This window comes from Typha latifolia, chromosome 2, assembly GCF_019914945.1.
Source record: "Typha latifolia isolate L0001 chromosome 2, TyphaL0001v2, whole genome shotgun sequence".
Classification (NCBI taxonomy): Eukaryota; Viridiplantae; Streptophyta; class Magnoliopsida; order Poales; family Typhaceae; genus Typha; species Typha latifolia.
This window is the reverse complement of record NC_133087.1, coordinates 3636648-3654477: the sequence shown is the minus strand read 5'-3', so window position 1 is coordinate 3654477 and position 17830 is coordinate 3636648. Positions and strand designations below refer to the sequence as shown.

Sequence of the window (17830 nt, the reverse complement as noted above, 5' to 3'; positions counted from 1 at the left end):
TATTGCTTGACAAATTATGTTACTCATACAATCAGATGTAAAGGAAGCATTTCTTTGAGTTGCTCCACAAAGCAGTTTATGGTAGGCTGTACATATGGCTACTCTTTTTTTTTTTTCCCAAAGAACAGATAAAGTAGTCAGCACCATCTTCAGGGGAAAACAAAGTATTGGAAAATTTGCAGACAGGTCTATAAAGCACAATTAGTCCACAATATTGCCTGTGATTTTATTATTATTATTATTATTATTATTATTGCCATCAATCAAAAGCTTGAGAGCCTACTGATTGAGTTATGATTGACTTAAGTAGGACGTAATATTATTCTGAAGTTTCGTTAAGTAGGATTTTTCTTAAAATTGAGGTGCTTCACATGGTAAAAGAATTATTATTTTTTTGATACAAACTTTTGTGAAAATAAATAAAAGAAATAACACGAATATTTTTCTAACATAAACAAGGATGAAATGGTGTTCTTTTTTTTTTTCTTCGTAATAAGCTAGTGGTCGTAATAATCTTTTTTTTTTTTTTTTTTCTGAACAGGAGGTTGTAATAATCTACGGTCCCACAAAAAATCGAGGGGTGACCCGACCTACATCAGATTTAGGTGAAAGGAGTAGGATCCTCTCATTCCACTCTAGAATATAAGGTAGAGTTCAATAGTGATTCTTAGCCAATCAGTGATAGCCAAGCTGCCGAATGGAATAGACGCCTACAACCTGAGCTGCAGACGATCTACTGGCAAGGCGGCACGATCGAGATCAGGGAAAATTTAAAAAGAAAAGAAAAATCCATGCGTCTCCTACTTCCCTAATTTCTTGGAATAATCTCCCTCTCTCTCATGGCGCTCTCATTGGGAACCCTAAGTCCTCTTCTATGCCGTGTGTCTGAGAAGGGTTCCCGAACCCTAAGCCCCCTTTCTTCTTCTCTTTCGTTCTCTCTTGATCTTAATCGTAGGAGAGCCATCTCGATTCGATGTTCCGCAGCATCAGGTGATTGCCCTCCCTCTTTCTCTCCCTCTCGGACTCTTTGTAATCGGTGATTCCAACTTATATTGCTTATTGATGTTCAAGTCAATGTTGGATTCTCTTCTCCCTTTGCTCTCATTGACGGCGATATTTGTCCGTTTGATGTATTCATTTCTTCTTCTTTTTTCCAAGAACGAAACGAGTGGGTTCACTAATTGATCTGATACAACCAAGGAAAAGAAAGGGATCGGGTGCTACGAGTAATTATTTTATAATGATCTGTTTAGGTATACAGTTTTGAAATGATTGTATTGTATAGAAATCGAAGGGGGGCTAATTTGATCAATTACAATTAGCAGATCAAATTTCTCCTGTATTTGTGTTACGTAGTGAGCTATGCTTCCCTGACATCTTGTGGTACTGCAAACTCTGTCCACTATTGCTGAAGTATAACTGGCTTCATAGACAGGAAGATCATCTTGCTGTGGTTTTCATGTGTTATATTTGAAGGAGAGTAGGTAGATCGAACAACTGCGTCATGCTATTAGCATAGAGGTGTATTTATTTTATGTAGTGAGAACATTAAAATCATCTGGATTTTGAGTGGATCAACTGGGTAGAGCTTTTAAAGATTTTATCTTGTGTATACTTCGTGAGGAGAAGAAGGTAGACATGCCAGCAATTGATATGGGTATGGGGAGTTCTCCCTTTACATTAATGCAAGGTGACTGTTAGATTTTGCCTTGTTTCTATCTATTGCTGGACACATCTGTTTGGACGATTTCATGCCCTTGGCATGCTGTGACTGCAGTAGGAGAGCTATCAGGGGAATGATTGTGCAAATTGACCTGTGAATATGCAGCTGCACATGAATTTTGGTGACTGGAATTTGTATCTTCTTTGGTTTTATGCAGCATTGACATTTGATAAATGTTCATGTGAACCACCATTTGCATATTTGCGTAGAATAGGAAAGAATGTTGACCTACAGTAGCTGTTAGTTTAAATACTTCTTATTTCATCTAATGCATTCTTTTGCAACATCTTGTAATCTCAGATTGTTTGTAACAAATTCATAAAGCACTCAAACGTTTTGCCAAGTAATCTTCTTTTTTATACTGTTTTTCTATGCGATGTTGCAGCAGCTGCAGCAGCACCATCTGGTAGTATTGCACCTGCAATTACATTGAGTGACAAGGCACTGAATCATCTCAGTAAGATGAGGGCTGAAAGGAATGAAGATCTCTGCCTAAGGATTGGAGTTAAGCAAGGTGGATGTTCTGGAATGTCCTATACTATGGAGTTTGAGAATCTTGCCAACAGGCGGCCTGATGACTCCACCATAGAATATAATGGTTTTAAGATAGGTAATATCCTTTTCGCCCAACTTTTCTTGTGTCTTAAGTGATCTTATGTTCCTCCAGCTTTTTGAATTTTAATGAACTAAATCTTGGAAACATGGAGTGACCATTCTTTTTATGGTTGATGCTTGATTAAATTTGGAACTTAAAGAAAAGCTACATCTACCTATGGATTGTTTTCAGAGACTTTCTTGCCTACTTGAACTTCATTTCAGCTTTTAATCGTTTATAGAATTTTCCTGAGATACATCTTTTGTGCTTTTGATTTTGCAGTTTGCGATCCCAAGAGCCTCCTCTTTGTATATGGTATGCAACTGGACTTCAGTGACGCACTGATTGGTGGAGGCTTCTCATTTAAGAATCCAAATGCAACAAAAACCTGTGGTTGTGGTAAATCTTTTGCTACTGAAGACAATGGTATCACCAACAGCAGCAAAGAAGCATCCTGTACTAATTAATTGTAGGTGACTACGTGGATCTTCTTTCCTCTGTATGGCATCATCTTGTGAATGTCTTTCAAAAACTTAGGATACTGAAATGCAAAAAACAGTTTGTGTATAATGTAACTATTGTTTTGGTTATTTACTGTTGGGACGAAACATCCCAACCTTGTACAACTTGAACGTACTCTCTTTGCATGCATCTTTAAAATGAGTCAGTTGATGTCAAGCATGAATAGGTAGTGAGCGACTTTAAGACAATTCAAACTGTTTTCACGAAAGATCTACTTGTGATGAACTCACGCCTTGCTTGATTGTTCCTCCTTTCCTGCACATTTTTAAAAATAAGCCTAAGCTCTTCTAATGTAATAACTAAACATTAAGTATATTAATTCATCATTCTCTTTCAGTCTTTCCTCTTAATCCATACTGCCTTTAAAAATTAATTCAATAATAATTTGATATTATTGTTTTGCTTATAGATTAGATAATACCTAATTACTACTACTACCACATTACTACATTTATGACTACTATACATTCGATCATTTGTATTTTCATCATTTAGTTTAAAAATATTATTAATTTTTAATACAAATCTACTAATCTTCGTTAGACATCAAATATAATTATTCCTTCTATACTAATATGCAATTAAATATTAAAACAATTTATACTGATCTTAGCTCTTTTCTTAAATTAAAAATTAAAACTTTTAAAATTAATCTTATCCACGAGTAAACGGGACTAAAATATATACTCCATGTGTCATAACAGTGTCATATTCACTCTAAATCACCGGCGATCACATGAAGAAAAGAGATAATTAGAGAAAACCAAGATAACCATAAAAATGTTATAGCAATTTCTTCCAGTTCCACGGATCCGCGCAATTAGCTATACAATTACATTGTTATAACTCACTGTAAAATAATGCTTCGGCAAGGCACCTTGGTAGCCCTTTCACAGTTTAATGCGGGACATCTTCTAGCTACTTTCTAACTTTTTAAGTAATTCAGATGGAGATGAGAGGGCAGGACGATCAGAACCATGCACATATTTATCTCAATGCACCAGAACTTCGCCGAATGAGATCACGGTTTCGGATACATCACACCAGGAGGCTCTGACAACTTGTTTGGGTTCTCCGGTTCAACCTTTACACTGCCTGGTTCATCTATAGCCATGGAAGTGGTCTCTGAAGGCTGCATGTGAAAGCATTGCCAATTGAATACGCATCAGCACTACTTGAAGTGCACAATTACTTTGATTAGATGCCTATATGTCTTACCTTTGCAGATGCCATCTCTTCAGGCATGGTCTCTGCACCTTTGGCATGCTCAATAGATGCCTTATGAGTTTCCTGCAAGAAAAATGAATCGAATAGCTTGAGAAAGAATTGTTCTAGCAACTTAACAAGGGGAAACAGCAAAGATAACAACACCGCCGAAGATGCTTCACCCTTTTAAGGCATAATCACAGTTTGGGATGAGCTCTTCACAGCTGGTGAAGAGCTCTAATCAATACTCAGCAGAATTAGGACCCCTGGTTGTGTTCATTACCGTGTTGATTTAATCTTGTGATTTCTTTTATAATATAACCAAATAATCCAAGGTCCTACTAATGAGATTATTCACGCTTGGGAAAGAAAGCTATGCAAAGTTTCAATATACTATACAATGTTACAACCATAGCGAGTCATAGTTTGCAGAAATAAGTGAAATGACTAACCATAAATATTAAAACCCTATCATCGCACAAAATCAAAGAGAGAAAAAAGAAAAGAAAAAGAGGTGTACTTACCTATGTACTATATCAATGTATAATATATATATATATATATATATATATATATATATATATGAAAAAGAAAAGGGAGAACTATGTTCTCCAAGAGGACGCCCATCTGTATCATTCAATCTTGAGGAAATAACAAAATCTAGATATATACTTTTCTCAAAAAGAGAGAGAGAGAGAGAGAGAGAGAGAGAGAGAGAGAAGAACAATAGGTAAGTACATCAGATGCTTATTATGTTATCAATCAATAGGTAGAACAATATGAATAACAGAAATTACACTTTAAAGAACAATTAAAATGCTTATGAAATGCATGCATAATTCAAGTATTTATTAATTTGTGGAAACAAAGTCAAGAAAATAGTTACCTGATCCTTAGGCTCACTTTCAGCGTTCTCCCTTTTGATTCTTACATTTTGAATACTGTTTGAAGGTTTCCTGCAAATAACCATAATATGTCAGCAGAAACCAAGCAAGAGCAACAAAAAAGATTAGAAAGCAGAATAGAAAATAGTCACCGTGATAACTCCTCTGACGGCTTGGCATCATCCATCTCCATATCAGAATCAGGGTCATGTCTCTCGTCAGGATCCTCTTGATCTTCATCTGGCTGAATACCAAACAAAGGATCAGGTTACTTGAGGACATTAATACTGCAAGCTCTCATCCTTAAAACTTACTCAATAAAGAGATTCAAACCCTCATAGAGAACTCAATAAAATCAGTAGTTCAAATCTTCAGTACAGAAATAAAATTATGTATATACCAAAAAAAACAATAACAATAACATTTTTATCCTTGCGGCAGACCAATTATTAGGATAACTATTAATTGATTCAATGGCACTAAATTCCAGTTAAAAGGTCACCTCTGCAAACTCTGCATCAGGTGGTCTCTCTTGAAACTGGACACTTGGAGCATGCCTAAGCTTTGAAAGGTTATCCAGAAGCTTTGATCTTATCTCATCTAACTGCTGCCGTGTATTTTTATTCTCCATATTACTTGGTGCAACATGAAGAGTATAGTCTGGACCAAAATACTCATAATATTCATGTTGAGGCATCTTGTCATCGACCTCCGTACCAAGTGCAACACCAGTCTGCTCAATGATTAAAAAGTAAAGTGAAATAATATAGATGACAATGCATTAAGGTAACAGTGAAATCTGACAAGTAAAACTATAATTCTACCATTACTTGCACCATCTAGCTTTTTCTTCACACCAGAAAGGACACAAAATCACAACTATAAAAAATTATCCATTGAAGTTAATTCATCCAATACAAATTCCAAAGCTGGAAAAAGGAAAAGGTTATAGTTTCCAGGATATTTCTATACTTTTTTAATTGAAACAACTTTAGAGAAACATTACGACAAACAGGAAACACATATAACATGAAAGGAAGAACTGCAGTGACAGTATAATTTAAGGGTGCATAAATTTTTTTGTAGCAAACCTCATGCACCTAAATTGATAGATGCAGAATGCGGAAAATAGAATATAACTGCATAGCATTGAATTTTATATTTTATTTCTTGCAAGTTGTTCACATAAAATACGAACTAAACTAGTCTGCATATTCAGTGCGCATATAATGGAAGGCTGACTAAATGAATGGCTTAATGGTACCTCATAGCACCAACAGCGTGCAACATTTCTTATAGTATATCCACCACCACCAAGCAGCAACAATGGCACATTAAAAGATCTCATGTATCTAACGCATTCTGCATGACCTTTGATTGAAAGGTTAAAGCAGCCCAACCTATCCCCAGATAAAGAATCAGCACCACACTGAAGCACCACAGCACCAGGACGAAAAACTTCCATCACTTTTCCAATTAATGGTTTGAAGAGGGATTGGTAACTTTCGTCATCAATCCCATCATCCAATGGGACATTTAAAGAGTAATATTTTCCTTTCGCATATCCAACATCACGTATATCTCCTGTCCCCGGAAAATAATCTCCAAATTTATGAAAAGAAACAGTCATAACTCTGTCGGTTGTGTAGAATGCCTCCTCAACACCATCTCCATGGTGGATATCAATGTCCACATACAGGACACGCTGTAAATAGATGGAGAAAATATTCAATGACGTAAAGCAAAAAAACAAAATATAAAATAGTACTACTCAGTAAATACACATATTGACTACACACATGTATTCCATACAGTCAAATATATATGAAGCTATATCAGCGTAGAACTATTATATGCAGACAGTCAGAATTCCAATAAGAGGCATTAGTGACAGGAGAAAAATATATGTATATCATAAGATCCACCAGATGAAGGGGACAAAAAGGAGCAATAGTCAATAGTCCATGATGGTGAAATTCCATGTCTTTTTTTCAATGTATTTCTCAACATTAAACTATTATACGACAGAGCCAGCCCTCACACAAGGAAATGATAGATAACTATGCTAATCTGATGAACACAAATAAATATTTGCCAATGGATGTGATCTTAAAAACTAATCAAATGATTATAAATTTGTTGCATCATCAAGAGTCTGGAAGGTATCTGATAGATGATATTTCTTGTCAACGTTCATGTGCCATAAACCAGGATGCCATCTAGATACTGTAAAGAGTGTGGGTGCTGAAATTTACAGCTGTGATATGTTACCTAACAAAGGTCATGTTGAGAGACGGGAAGCTACTTGCAACTGTAATGGAGTAGAGGCTGATAACTGCTTTGTTTAGATAGAACTCATTGAAGGAGCATCTCAAAGATTGTTCTAAGGTAGTTTACCAAGAGGACATGCTATCTTCTACTCATTCCTTAGTGTTCTTCAGTCAAGAGTTCATGGATAATTTCCTCAAGGCTCTCTATTTACAATTAGAGATGGTCAAAAGAAATACTCAAATCAATCTGATAAGATCATTTTACCCCAAAAAAGTATCTTAATGACATCTTGTCATATTGTCTTGCTTACCCAGTAAAGAGAGAAATAATGATAAATAGCTTCAAATATACTACTGTTAAAAGAGGATTTCAAACATTTTAAATGAAAAACATCTGTCAGGCTCAGAATAGAGTATTTCTTAATTTGACTGTTCCAACTCAAAAGCATATGAAGAGAATTGGATTCATGTCAGTGAATCCTTACACCGAGAACTCTTCCAAAATTGCACAGCCAACTAGAGAACACCTAATATTAAAGGATCCAAATCTGATATATCTCGGGGACTAGCTATTGATCTGGCATCAATCTACTAGAATTGATACGAAAATCTGATGCAGAAAGAAAGGGCAGGGTCATGGAACCAGTAATGCCACATAATAGAAGATTTCCTACAAAATCACATTTTTGGCTCGTGCAATTTAGAGCAACCATCTAAAATTATGTAGACAAGCAAATACTCTATAAATATAAAGCAAGATTATTTAGCGAGCCAATTATCATATTTAGGGTTTGTTTCTAATCATCATATTCAGGGTGAAAATAAGAAAAAAAGACGAACGAAAGCAACCTATTTATCATGACTCCCCGTGATAAATAGAGGGAGATTTATTACAAGAGTTCATAGTATCAACTATCCGACAGATTCACTAGATAAAGAAGCAGTATTCGTTAGTACCTCGTGGCGCTTGAGCAACTCGAGAATCGCAAGCACAATATCGTTCACATAGCAAAACCCCGACGCCTCGCACTTCTTCGCATGATGCAACCCCCCGGCCCAATTAATCGCAATATCATGCCCATGATTGAGCTTAACCGCTCCTCCCACCGATCCTCCTGCATAAGTCTGGCAAAAATTATACAACCCATCAAAAACCGGGCAATCCTCTCCAACGTTGAATCTTTTTAGGGCTCGGATCTGGTCCTGCTGCGTCTCGGGCGTCACGGAGCGGAGGAAGGAGATGTAGTCGTCTGCATGGAAGCGGCAGAGATCGCGATCGCGAGCGGGGTTTGGCTTGTAGACCTGCATGTTATGGAGGAGTCCGTAGTGGGCGAGGAGGGCGTGGGTCATGCGGATGCGATGGGGTTTCATGGGATGCCCTTGGCCGTAGTAGTAGTTCCCCACTTCCGGATCGTAGAAGTAGCAAACCTTGCGCTTGGAGCCGTCCGGGCCAATGGAAGGAAGCGAGTTTCCACCCGACGAGTCCATGGCGGAGGAAGAGCTCGTCGTCTTCGTCTCCTTCCTCGCGAAACCCTAACCCTAGTTGGGGTTTGGAGACCAAACCGAGAGGAGATTGGAGAGGTGGAAGTATTATGCGGTGGAAGAGGGGGGGAAGGGATGTATCGAATATTAATTAGATCGATTTAAGGAAGAGACGGATATCTTAAATAAAGAGAAGAGAAGAGACTAGAAAGTGGGAAAGACTCACTCCTATTAGGATTTAGACGAGGCTTCTTTATTTTCGTAAGTTTCCAATAAAAAATAAATAAGAATTTAATATTATTATTTATAATAAGTAAGTTTAAAAATCTTTGATTGCATTCAGTGATTTAATATGACATTAGACATTCCAAGTAGTCAATTCATAGTGGCTAATTAATCGTCACCAAATAAGTTAATATATTTAAAAGTTCGCATATTACGGATCGGACTCGAGTTCAACCCTAGAGTTTACGGGTTGTGCCCGACCCGGCATAGCTTTTTTCAATTTTGGATCTTTTGCACATCAATTGTTACATTTTAGCAATATGGCGCAAAGTGCAAATTCTTCTTTCTTTGAAAACACTCTTCTACCAACTCCTTGCAAATTCGACATCTCTGAGAACTTGAACAGGCCACCCAAGAACTTGCCACTTCAGTCTTGCAAGGGTGTCATTAGAAGGAGCAACAGATCTCAATCATGTCCAAAGAAGATAATTAGATATTTCTAAACTAAATAAAAGCAAGAAACAAAACTTAAACAATCACAATTTTTTTCGAATCCGGGAATATACAAGAATGTTCAGACACATCTACACAGACACCTGGTTTGTGACAGCGATCACAAGACGAATATTGACGAGGAGAAGTAGGTGATGAGATTATCAAAAAATACTAGGAGCGAAATATTGCCCCTTGATACTTGCAAAATCTTCGACCGCAGGGAACACTTGAGACAACAGAATTGAAACTGGTCCAGCCACTATCAACCCATGACCAATCCTGTGAAAATAATTTGCAGTGTGACCAATGAGGTTCAGTATTACCATGTCTAATATTTCCTGAAGAACATTGGCAAGAAGGATTATGCAGATTTTGACCGATATATAATATAAAAGACCTGTTTTAGTGAAGTGATCAATCCAATCATCAGAAAAGAGGATATGTGGAATTGCCCTCAGGTAGGCCTCCTTGCTTTGCTGTATCCTGAGAAAATCTAGCTAGTTCGTTCAGCGGTGGACTATGAAAATCATATTTTCAAAGTCATCTGCATTCAAGACTATATTACCTCCAAAGGCCTGGAGAAGATATATTACTTAGTTACCATTTCCAAGAAGAAGTTGCAAATGTATAAACTAGAGGAAGAATTCAAAAGAAGACAGACAGAAATTGTCATATTGATCAGTGTCCACTTACAATCAGTTCTTCAGACTGGAGAATGAAACAGTGCTTGGTCTTCAAAAGAGAGCATCACTGATTAGACCTTCTCCATAAGTCTAAGAATATCAGATGAGTCATGAGTATACCTTTCTCAAAGAAGAGGTACCACTACTAATGACTCATTTGTGACTGAAATGCTAGTGTTTCAGAAAAGTCTATTTCAAGGCAAGCTGCAACTAGCTTTTGTCCCAATCCAACTACAACCAGGCACTTTGTAAAGTCTCTTATAAACCATTGTCTTTCTTAATCTCTCTACATCATTCCATCTATCTTTCCCTGCATATATATTGGATAAAATTACCAAAGGAGTCGGGCTAATAGGATCCAAGTGACAAAGCCTTTTTGCAATCTCTTCAGCTAGATCAGCATTAGAATAACTTCTGCAGGCACCAAGTAAAGAATAATACAGAGAAGCTGGAGGGTTGGGAACTTCTGTCAACAGATCCCAAGCTTCAGAAAGCTTCCCAGCTCGACCAAGAAGGTCAACCATGCAAGCAAAATGTTCAGTAGTTGGATTAATATTATAAGCACTATTCATCATGTGGAATATATCCCACCCTTTTCTAAGCTGACCAGAATGACTGCAGACTGAAAGAACTGTAAGGAAAGTAGCTGAATTGGGCCTAATTCTTCTCTCTAGCATTTCTGCAAAAAATTGTAATGCTAATTCGTTCATACCGTTACTTCCATAACCTGATATCATTGCATTCCACATTGCTGGATCACTCGATTTCGTTCCAATTCTATCAAATACTCTACGAGCATGAACATAATGTCCACATTTCATGTACATATGGATCATTGTTGTTTGGAAAACCTCATCACTAAAGTTTTCTCTAGTTCGAATTACATGACCGAAAATCTCCTTGCCATGACGGAGATCCAACATGGAAGAACAAACTTGTAGAAGGCTTGTTATTGACTCTAGACTTGGGCGCATCACTCCCTCCGATTGCATCTTGGTGAAGAATGCAAAAGATTCAGCTAACTTCCCTTGCCGTGAAAACCCATTAATCATCAAATTCCATGTAACTGTATCAGGCTCAAGCCCTTCCAATCTTAGCTGCTGAAATAATTCAGCACCAGTGCCTAGGTGTCCATGGTTTAACAGACCTGAGATCATGGCATTCCAAGTTATCAAACTCCTCTTTTCCATGCCAGTGAAAACCTGATATGCCCATCTCAGAGATCCACATTTGGAGTACATATCGACAAGTGTTGTCCCTAGCTTGACATCATGACTCACTTCATGTTTCAAGAGATAACAATGAACCTGCTTACCAAGCAGCAAAGCAGATAGACTTGAGCACACAGAGAAAACAGAGAGCCAAGTTGACGAATTGGATTCTTGAGATGAACAAATCATCATTTGCCTAACCAAATCCAAAGCCATGAAATATGCTTCATTCCTCAAAAAACCAGAAATCATTGCATTGTAGCTTTCTACTTTCTTGTCACTGATAAATTCAAAGACCTTTTGAGCCAAACCAAGTTGACTGCAGTTTGAGTACATTGTAACAAGCGCAGTAGCAACGTGGCGGTCTAAATCATGCCCCATCTTCGTAGAAAAGCCATGCAACTGCAAGCCCTCCTCAACCACTCTACATGTAGGCAGCACGCTTGCAACAGTAACAGAATTTGGCCGGAGTCCTTCAGTAGCAATGCGCATGAACGCACAAATAGATTCTTTAAATCGCCCACATTGAGAAAACCCAGCGATGATGGCATTAAAAGAAGGTACTGTTGGCTCGGGAATTCCATCAAACAACTCGAGGGCATCCCCAAACAGCTGGAGTTTCATATAAGCATCTGTTAGAGCTGTGGCGCTGTACCTATCGAATTGAAACCCGGATTTTATGATCTGGGTATGGAGCTGTTGAGCTTCTGAAATCGATTTGAGCTTCCCGCATGATTTGAGGAGGAAAGGAAAGGTAAAATTATTGGGTCGAAGGGAGGAGGCGTGGGCTTGAGCGTAACAAGACAGGGCTTGTCTATATTGACCGTTGGAGACCAACTCAGGAATAGGCTTAACCATGGCTTATTATTTTCTAATTCAACCTCAGTGATCCTAAAAGGCTCTCAATCTTATATTTTGAATAATTTTTCACAAGGATTTCTTCACAATAGGGTGTCAAACCAACAGCACCGGTATAGCATGAGCCGACCCGTAAATAACGAAAAAGAAGGGGTAAATAGAATTCCCCCATATACAAATACATAAACGTAAGCAAATAAAGGACTTTCTAGGAACATAAATGCAAAAGGAAGAAGAACGATTTATTCCCTAAGGTTATCTGAGCTTTTCGATTTTTCCTAGTCCATCAGCAGAAGCAGGTGTATTTATATGTGATCACTCTCTGCAATCGTAGCCATTTAATCACTTTCAGCTAGATATTCAAATAGGAAACAATAATAAAAGGGGAAGGGGGGAATCTCTCTCTAGTAAAATGCAACTGTTGGTCTGCTTTAACCAAAAAAATAAAATGATAATTTTGATTTCCCTTTTGGCAGAAAGAGAGACTTTGGAGAAATAAGTCAATGATTATTGCCGTTAATTAGGTTGAACCAGGTCAAATAACAAAGAGAAAATATCCTCTTTATTAAGAGCTCAAGGAACTGAAACTTCCCTATGAAGCAATGGTAACTGATGTAAGCTTTGGATACATGCTTTCCTGGCCATCAATATTTTTCCAGAATGTTTCACTGAAGGAAAGAAAATAGAAGAAAAAAAAAATAGAAAAGACCAAAGAAGAGTTGTTGTATAGTGTCCAACAGATCAGAAGTCAGAACTACCTTCTTTCATCCCTTCTTTCATCCCTTCTTTTGCTTTTGCATTTATAAAGATAGATGTCCATTCATACTTTGCTGCAAAGGATCAGCACCATAACCAAATGGAAGTTAGTGCTCCACGATTCTTGGACCCCTGTATGTAGCTCCCATCACAACAAAATCATCAGCCTTCTCTGTTTCCTCCAGCCAAGCATGTCCCTCGACTTCGGCAGGCAACAATATATCTCCTGTCGTAAAAGAATTCAGGAGTGTCATGCCGTAGTTTATAGCAGCGCTATTTCTCAAGTGTATCTTGGATATATCTATCTAAATTCATGAGGATTCTTTCTTATAAATTATAATCTGCTAAAGAGGAAAGAGAAGTCAAAGGACTAGCTAGGCCTGTGCAGAAAGAGAGAACAGCTTAAGAATACTCTGGGTCACCAAATATATCTAGTGGTCCAGGAAAAGTGGAATAGTTCATTTGATGAATGAGGTAGTTAAGAGTTGCTTGTAGGCAAACAGAAAGTATTCCAATATACTCAATCTTAGTTACATGCACTAACTACTCATTAAGGCAAATGACTGGAGAAAGTGGTGCAACAGAACAGCCTGAAAAGCCAATCACTTTGAAAATAAAAAATATTGTGGCTTTGTGGGCCTTGGAGTGACAAATTCAGAAGCAAGAATTTGATGATTCCATAAGAAAAAAGATTTTCTTTACATATGAAGATAGTGGGTCCACACCTATTCATACTCACTGCCCAAGTATCACGCTGTTATGATCTATACTTTCTTGATTCACAACGGATTATGAAACAATCAGCACACTCCCTACTGCTACCTTAACAAGATTTTTCGAAAGATATCCTTAGATTAGAAAGAGGTGGTCCATGTGGATCTGCAAATGGTATGCCAAAACCAAATCTAGTAACAGACAGCCACTAATTCGAAGGTCATGTAGATAATAAAATGATAAGTATGACGGTGACAGTACCTCAATTGCACAATGGCAAATGTACCCTGATGTGGACTCAATAAAGACGCGTAAATTCAGAAGGAAAAAAATGTGATAAGAACTGAAATTTGAGAAGAAAAAAGAATTACAACCTGCACCAGGAAAGAGTTCATTGTAGTATGTGCAGTGTCTTCCTTCATAGTCAGAATAAGGGGGACCAATGACATCCAAAACTGCACAAGGTGTAACTGCAGTGAAGCAGTGGATGTTGCCTCCTTCTTCCGGATATAATATGGAAGTTCTGCAAGGTGCTGTAAAGATGGCATCAGTCTTTATCCTTGCCAACTGGACTCCTGGCGGTTGGACTGCCTCCTCCAAAGGGGACCAAAAAAAAAAAAAAGCATAGGTGTCAAATTTATGGAAAACCGAAGCTTAAGAAAGCAGCCTACTAAAAGCTATTGTTTCCTTTAAAAGATAAGAAAAAGGAAGAATGAATGTCAAATTACAGGAAAGAAATGAACAATAACCAGGCTTAAAAGGCAAACAGGAAAATGAAAATGCAAGATTAATACTAAGCAGGGAAAAGTACAGAGGTTAATGTTCCTTTGTAAAAAGTAGAAAAATCACGGCAGAACTCACAGTTTGGATAGTTTCCATTGGCTTCTCGAGGGACATCAACCCAGTCATATGACTTGATGTGCATGGAGCCAAAAAGAAGCTTGCTAAACACAGTCATGCCCGGATGATTATGAAGTGGAATGACACCAGATGAGGGCAGACAAAAGATACCAATCTGTAAAGCGTTACAAGTATAGAGAGATATAATCAAATCCAAGTGGCAATTTGTACTTAAATTTGGTAATGTTTTAAGAAAATATTGAGGTACCGAGAACTTGTCGCACTCATAGATGTGCAAGTATCTTATTGGAGGAGCTCCACGTGACTCAATGTTTCGAAAATATGGCATGTTTTCAGTTAGACCTACATCTGCTGCAGTCATATTATCTGCACAAGTCCATTTATTGAAAAATCATTAGAACAGAAGAAGTTTTCTCATGTATTAGATACAACAACGAAAGATATGTTTCTAAAATTTCAGTGTTGATGAACCCACTTAGCACCAACTATTTTTTTTTTAATTATGTGGTTGTCTGGTATAGACCTACATGGAAAATTTCTATACCTGAAAATTCATGTTAAATTTTCGAAATCAAGAAACCTCTGAATCATTTAAAAACACCGTATAAGTAGATATAACATGAATGATAAGTCCTCTGAATCATTTAAGGCTTAATGCCGAGTCCATCAACTCATTGATCTTCAGAGATATTGAACATTCAACTAAAGAACGCTACAGCACATATTGAGTACCTTAGAAGCTGTATCAAATGGTTCTCACCCAAAAGTTTTAGGGTTACATTTTAAACACAATATATAAACAGGGCAACCTGAACTAGCTTATTTAGAATCTCACAGAAAGAATATCTCATTGAGCACCTATGACATTTCAAATACAATATATAAACCGGTGAAACTAACTAGCTTATTTACAATATTACAAAAAAAAAAGATCATGACATTGATCATGCTGCCAAAAGTAAATGATACTTGAGTCAGAGTAAATTCTACAAATGCTAAGGCAGGAAAGAAATGACTAAGGATTGATGAAAATCAAAACTATGGATGATAAACTCAAAAGCATCTTTCAAAACTCTCAAATAGTACTACTACAGGGAAAGGAAGAGCTATATAAGTCATATTTTATCCTTTCTGCCACTAAAGTTTGTTCTCATAGACATGCTAGGAAGCATGCACACTAAAATACCCCAAGCATTCTACCATGCACCATTTTAGCACAAGACATCAGTTAAAGACATGACTTATAATTTCAAAGATGCCTGGGCAGAGAAGAATGCAATTCTTAAAAAGTTCAAACTCCGCCAACAACGACAAGAACCATTGGCATTATTGAACTATACCTCTGTACTCCCTCCCTAATCAAGTTCAACTCTTTAAATGTACTATCAGAACAAAAATTCAATCAACAATTCTAAAATGCCTTCTCCAGCAATATTTAAGTCGGAGCAAATGAAATTAAAATCCACTCAGCCAATGATAGATTAAGCAGAGAGCAACTCAATGATTATGATCTCAGAGCGGTAACGAACACGATTCAGAAGACAACCCAACACAACAAATCAAGAATAAAGACTACCCAGAATGGCGCGGAGCCTATGGATATCCACCGGCGACGGAATGAACCCAGCTCGGGCATCCGCAAAGGCCTCTCGACACGTCTCGAAGAGCCTCTGAACAACCCCGCCATCGAATCCGACCGCTTCTGCCGCCTTTGCTTCTTCTTCTTCTTCGAGAACGCCTTGCTCCTGCTCGACGTTATGCCTCCACCGGAGACCACCCGACCCCTGCTCTCGACCCTCATCAAGGAGCCACCTTTGGCGCAGAAACGTATCGAGAACGCCCCCCCACAAATACCCCCCAGAGAGCACTTAACTACGGGAAACTAGAGACCCCAGAGAGTGCCCACTTCTTATCACAAAAAGAATGGAGCAAAACCCAGAACAAGGAAGTGGGATCTAATTCGAGGAGAAAGATGGGTTCCTTAGTTTTAATACTTATATATGTATGGCTTCATAATAGAGAGAGTTTAGCCAAAATATCTGCGCGTCTTTGAGCAGTTCCCACCATATAGAGAAGACGGTTGTAGGGAAGTGGACGTGGGAACTGGGACGAAGGAGAGGTAGAGAGGTATGGAAAGGTGGGTGAATACCGCTTTGTCTAAGATGGGAAACCAGGGGCCGTTGCAACGAAGAGTTCCCGGTTTCCTGTGGGCTACTACAAACAGCCTTTGATCTTATTTTCTCTTATACGGATTTTTACGAAATTATCATTTTAAAACTTTCTAAATATCACAATTACCACCAAAATTATTGTGCCGTTTTAACTATTCAGGATTAGAACAGAATCTATATTCAAAACAAAAAAAAAAAACTACCATCCTCTATTCCTATTTTAGTTATTTATATGAGTTTATTAATTTTAATAATAATTTGTTAGAAATATTCGGTTAAATGATATTTTGGAAATAACACAATAATTTTGGTGGTATGGTTTCGGAGAATGTGATTTATAACTTAAAATATTTTATAACCCTGTGGGTCACATCCTACGTCTTTCTCGAGTAGCAGATTTATGTCTGGTTCAAGATATGTTCTTTGGAGGGTGCCATTTACTCCGAAACTTGTCGAAATTTTCTGCAGAATTATGTCTTAACTTACTCTAGACTCTATGAACTCTTCTTGATCCCTAGCAATCTTTGCTTACTGTGGTTAGTTCAAGTAGAGTCTCAACAACACTTGTTGGTTGAATGCAATAGGACTAAGAGCTCTTTTTGAGTAATAAATTACTTTTTATGTGAAAAAAGATAAGCGGGAAGAGGCTAACATTATTTATTTTAATATAAAAATTAATAGTTGCAGCTAAATTATATGAGATTTTTAGGATGTAAAAATGACATTCTAATCATGAGTCGGGGGTTTAAAAAAAAAGAAAAGGAAAAGTATTGAGTTCTGTCGTAATCCAAATGTTACATCTATAGAGGTGATATAGAGGTGATTATCGGACGGGCTAGACGGCTAGGCATTTCGAGTCAACCGTACTTAAATATTTGTTAATGGTCTGACCCATTAATTATTTTGGCTGAACTAGAATATTATAGTCTATTAAGGTCCATTAGCTCATTAGATATTGAGTTTAAGTTGGGTATAATGGGTCTAATATAATGAGTTAAATATAAAAAATAGTATATCTTATTAGGCTAAGTTTAATGGCCTTATATGAAAATATTTTAGTGATATTTTATTAGACATACTTTTATATATTGATATATAGTTACAAAATATGCAATGTGGGATAAAAAAAATTATAGAAATATACATGCAATATTAATTAGGCTATAGATAAGAA

At 37.3% G+C, this 17830-nt stretch overlaps 4 protein-coding genes across 5 annotated transcripts; 1 reads left to right on the top strand and 3 right to left on the bottom strand.

Annotated features, from left to right (window-relative positions):
• Positions 1-669: 669 nt before the first annotated feature.
• LOC140780901 (iron-sulfur assembly protein IscA, chloroplastic) lies at positions 670-2944 on the top strand. 2 transcript variants are annotated; one of them, XM_073126606.1, is made up of 3 exons: positions 670-990; positions 2109-2333; positions 2601-2944. In XM_073126606.1, exons 1-3 carry the CDS (start codon positions 840-842, stop codon positions 2783-2785), a joined length of 561 nt encoding a protein of 186 aa, XP_072982707.1. In that variant the 5' UTR covers positions 670-839; the 3' UTR covers positions 2786-2944. The 2 variants fall into 2 exon arrangements, with proteins under 2 accessions (XP_072982707.1, XP_072982708.1); XM_073126607.1 differs by having other exon boundaries at positions 747-990; positions 2112-2333.
• Positions 2945-3593: 649 nt separating this feature from the next.
• On the bottom strand, positions 3594-8906 carry LOC140781545 (histone deacetylase 1-like). Its single transcript, XM_073127560.1, has 7 exons — positions 8158-8906; positions 6195-6635; positions 5433-5663; positions 5083-5174; positions 4933-5002; positions 4059-4130; positions 3594-3972 (listed from the first exon to the last, which is right to left on the bottom strand). The coding sequence occupies exons 1-7, from the start codon at positions 8686-8688 to the stop codon at positions 3862-3864; spliced, it is 1548 nt and encodes a 515-aa protein (XP_072983661.1). The 5' UTR covers positions 8689-8906; the 3' UTR covers positions 3594-3861.
• A 474-nt stretch (positions 8907-9380) lies between these two features.
• Positions 9381-12512, bottom strand: LOC140782907 (pentatricopeptide repeat-containing protein At2g02750). The gene is made up of 3 exons (XM_073129780.1): positions 10096-12512; positions 9800-9977; positions 9381-9681 (listed from the first exon to the last, which is right to left on the bottom strand). Exon 1 carries the CDS (start codon positions 12152-12154, stop codon positions 10280-10282), a length of 1875 nt encoding a protein of 624 aa, XP_072985881.1. The 5' UTR covers positions 12155-12512; the 3' UTR covers positions 9381-9681; positions 9800-9977; positions 10096-10279.
• Positions 12513-12640: 128 nt separating this feature from the next.
• Positions 12641-16703, bottom strand: LOC140782908 (plant cysteine oxidase 1-like). Its single transcript, XM_073129781.1, has 5 exons — positions 16062-16703; positions 14733-14851; positions 14486-14639; positions 13999-14211; positions 12641-13136 (listed from the first exon to the last, which is right to left on the bottom strand). The coding sequence occupies exons 2-5, from the start codon at positions 14844-14846 to the stop codon at positions 13018-13020; spliced, it is 600 nt and encodes a 199-aa protein (XP_072985882.1). The 5' UTR covers positions 14847-14851; positions 16062-16703; the 3' UTR covers positions 12641-13017.
• Between the last annotated feature and the right edge of the window lie 1127 nt (positions 16704-17830).

Bases quoted from the DNA above. Each gene is read 5' to 3' on its own strand.
- LOC140781545 (XM_073127560.1), bottom strand. From the start codon at position 8,688: ATGGACTCGTCGGGTGGAAACTCGCTTCCTTCCATTGGCCCGGACGGC. The intron at 6,636-8,157 runs GTACTAACGAAT...ATCTATTTACAG, and splicing joins AGTTGCTCAAGCGCCACGAG to CGTGTCCTGTATGTGGACAT. The intron at 5,003-5,082 runs GTGACTATTTTC...GGTTATTTGCAG, and splicing joins CCGTCAGAGGAGTTATCACG to GAAACCTTCAAACAGTATTC.
- LOC140780901 (XM_073126606.1), top strand. From the start codon at position 840: ATGGCGCTCTCATTGGGAACCCTAAGTCCTCTTCTATGCCGTGTGTCT. The intron at 991-2,108 runs GTGATTGCCCTC...GCGATGTTGCAG, and splicing joins TCGATGTTCCGCAGCATCAG to CAGCTGCAGCAGCACCATCT. The intron at 2,334-2,600 runs GTAATATCCTTT...TTGATTTTGCAG, and splicing joins ATATAATGGTTTTAAGATAG to TTTGCGATCCCAAGAGCCTC.
- LOC140782907 (XM_073129780.1), bottom strand. From the start codon at position 12,154: ATGGTTAAGCCTATTCCTGAGTTGGTCTCCAACGGTCAATATAGACAA.
- LOC140782908 (XM_073129781.1), bottom strand. From the start codon at position 14,846: ATGACTGCAGCAGATGTAGGTCTAACTGAAAACATGCCATATTTTCGA. The intron at 14,212-14,485 runs GTGAGTTCTGCC...TGGAGGAGGCAG, and splicing joins CAATGGAAACTATCCAAACT to TCCAACCGCCAGGAGTCCAG. The intron at 13,137-13,998 runs GTTGTAATTCTT...CTTTTACGACAG, and splicing joins TGAACTCTTTCCTGGTGCAG to GAGATATATTGTTGCCTGCC.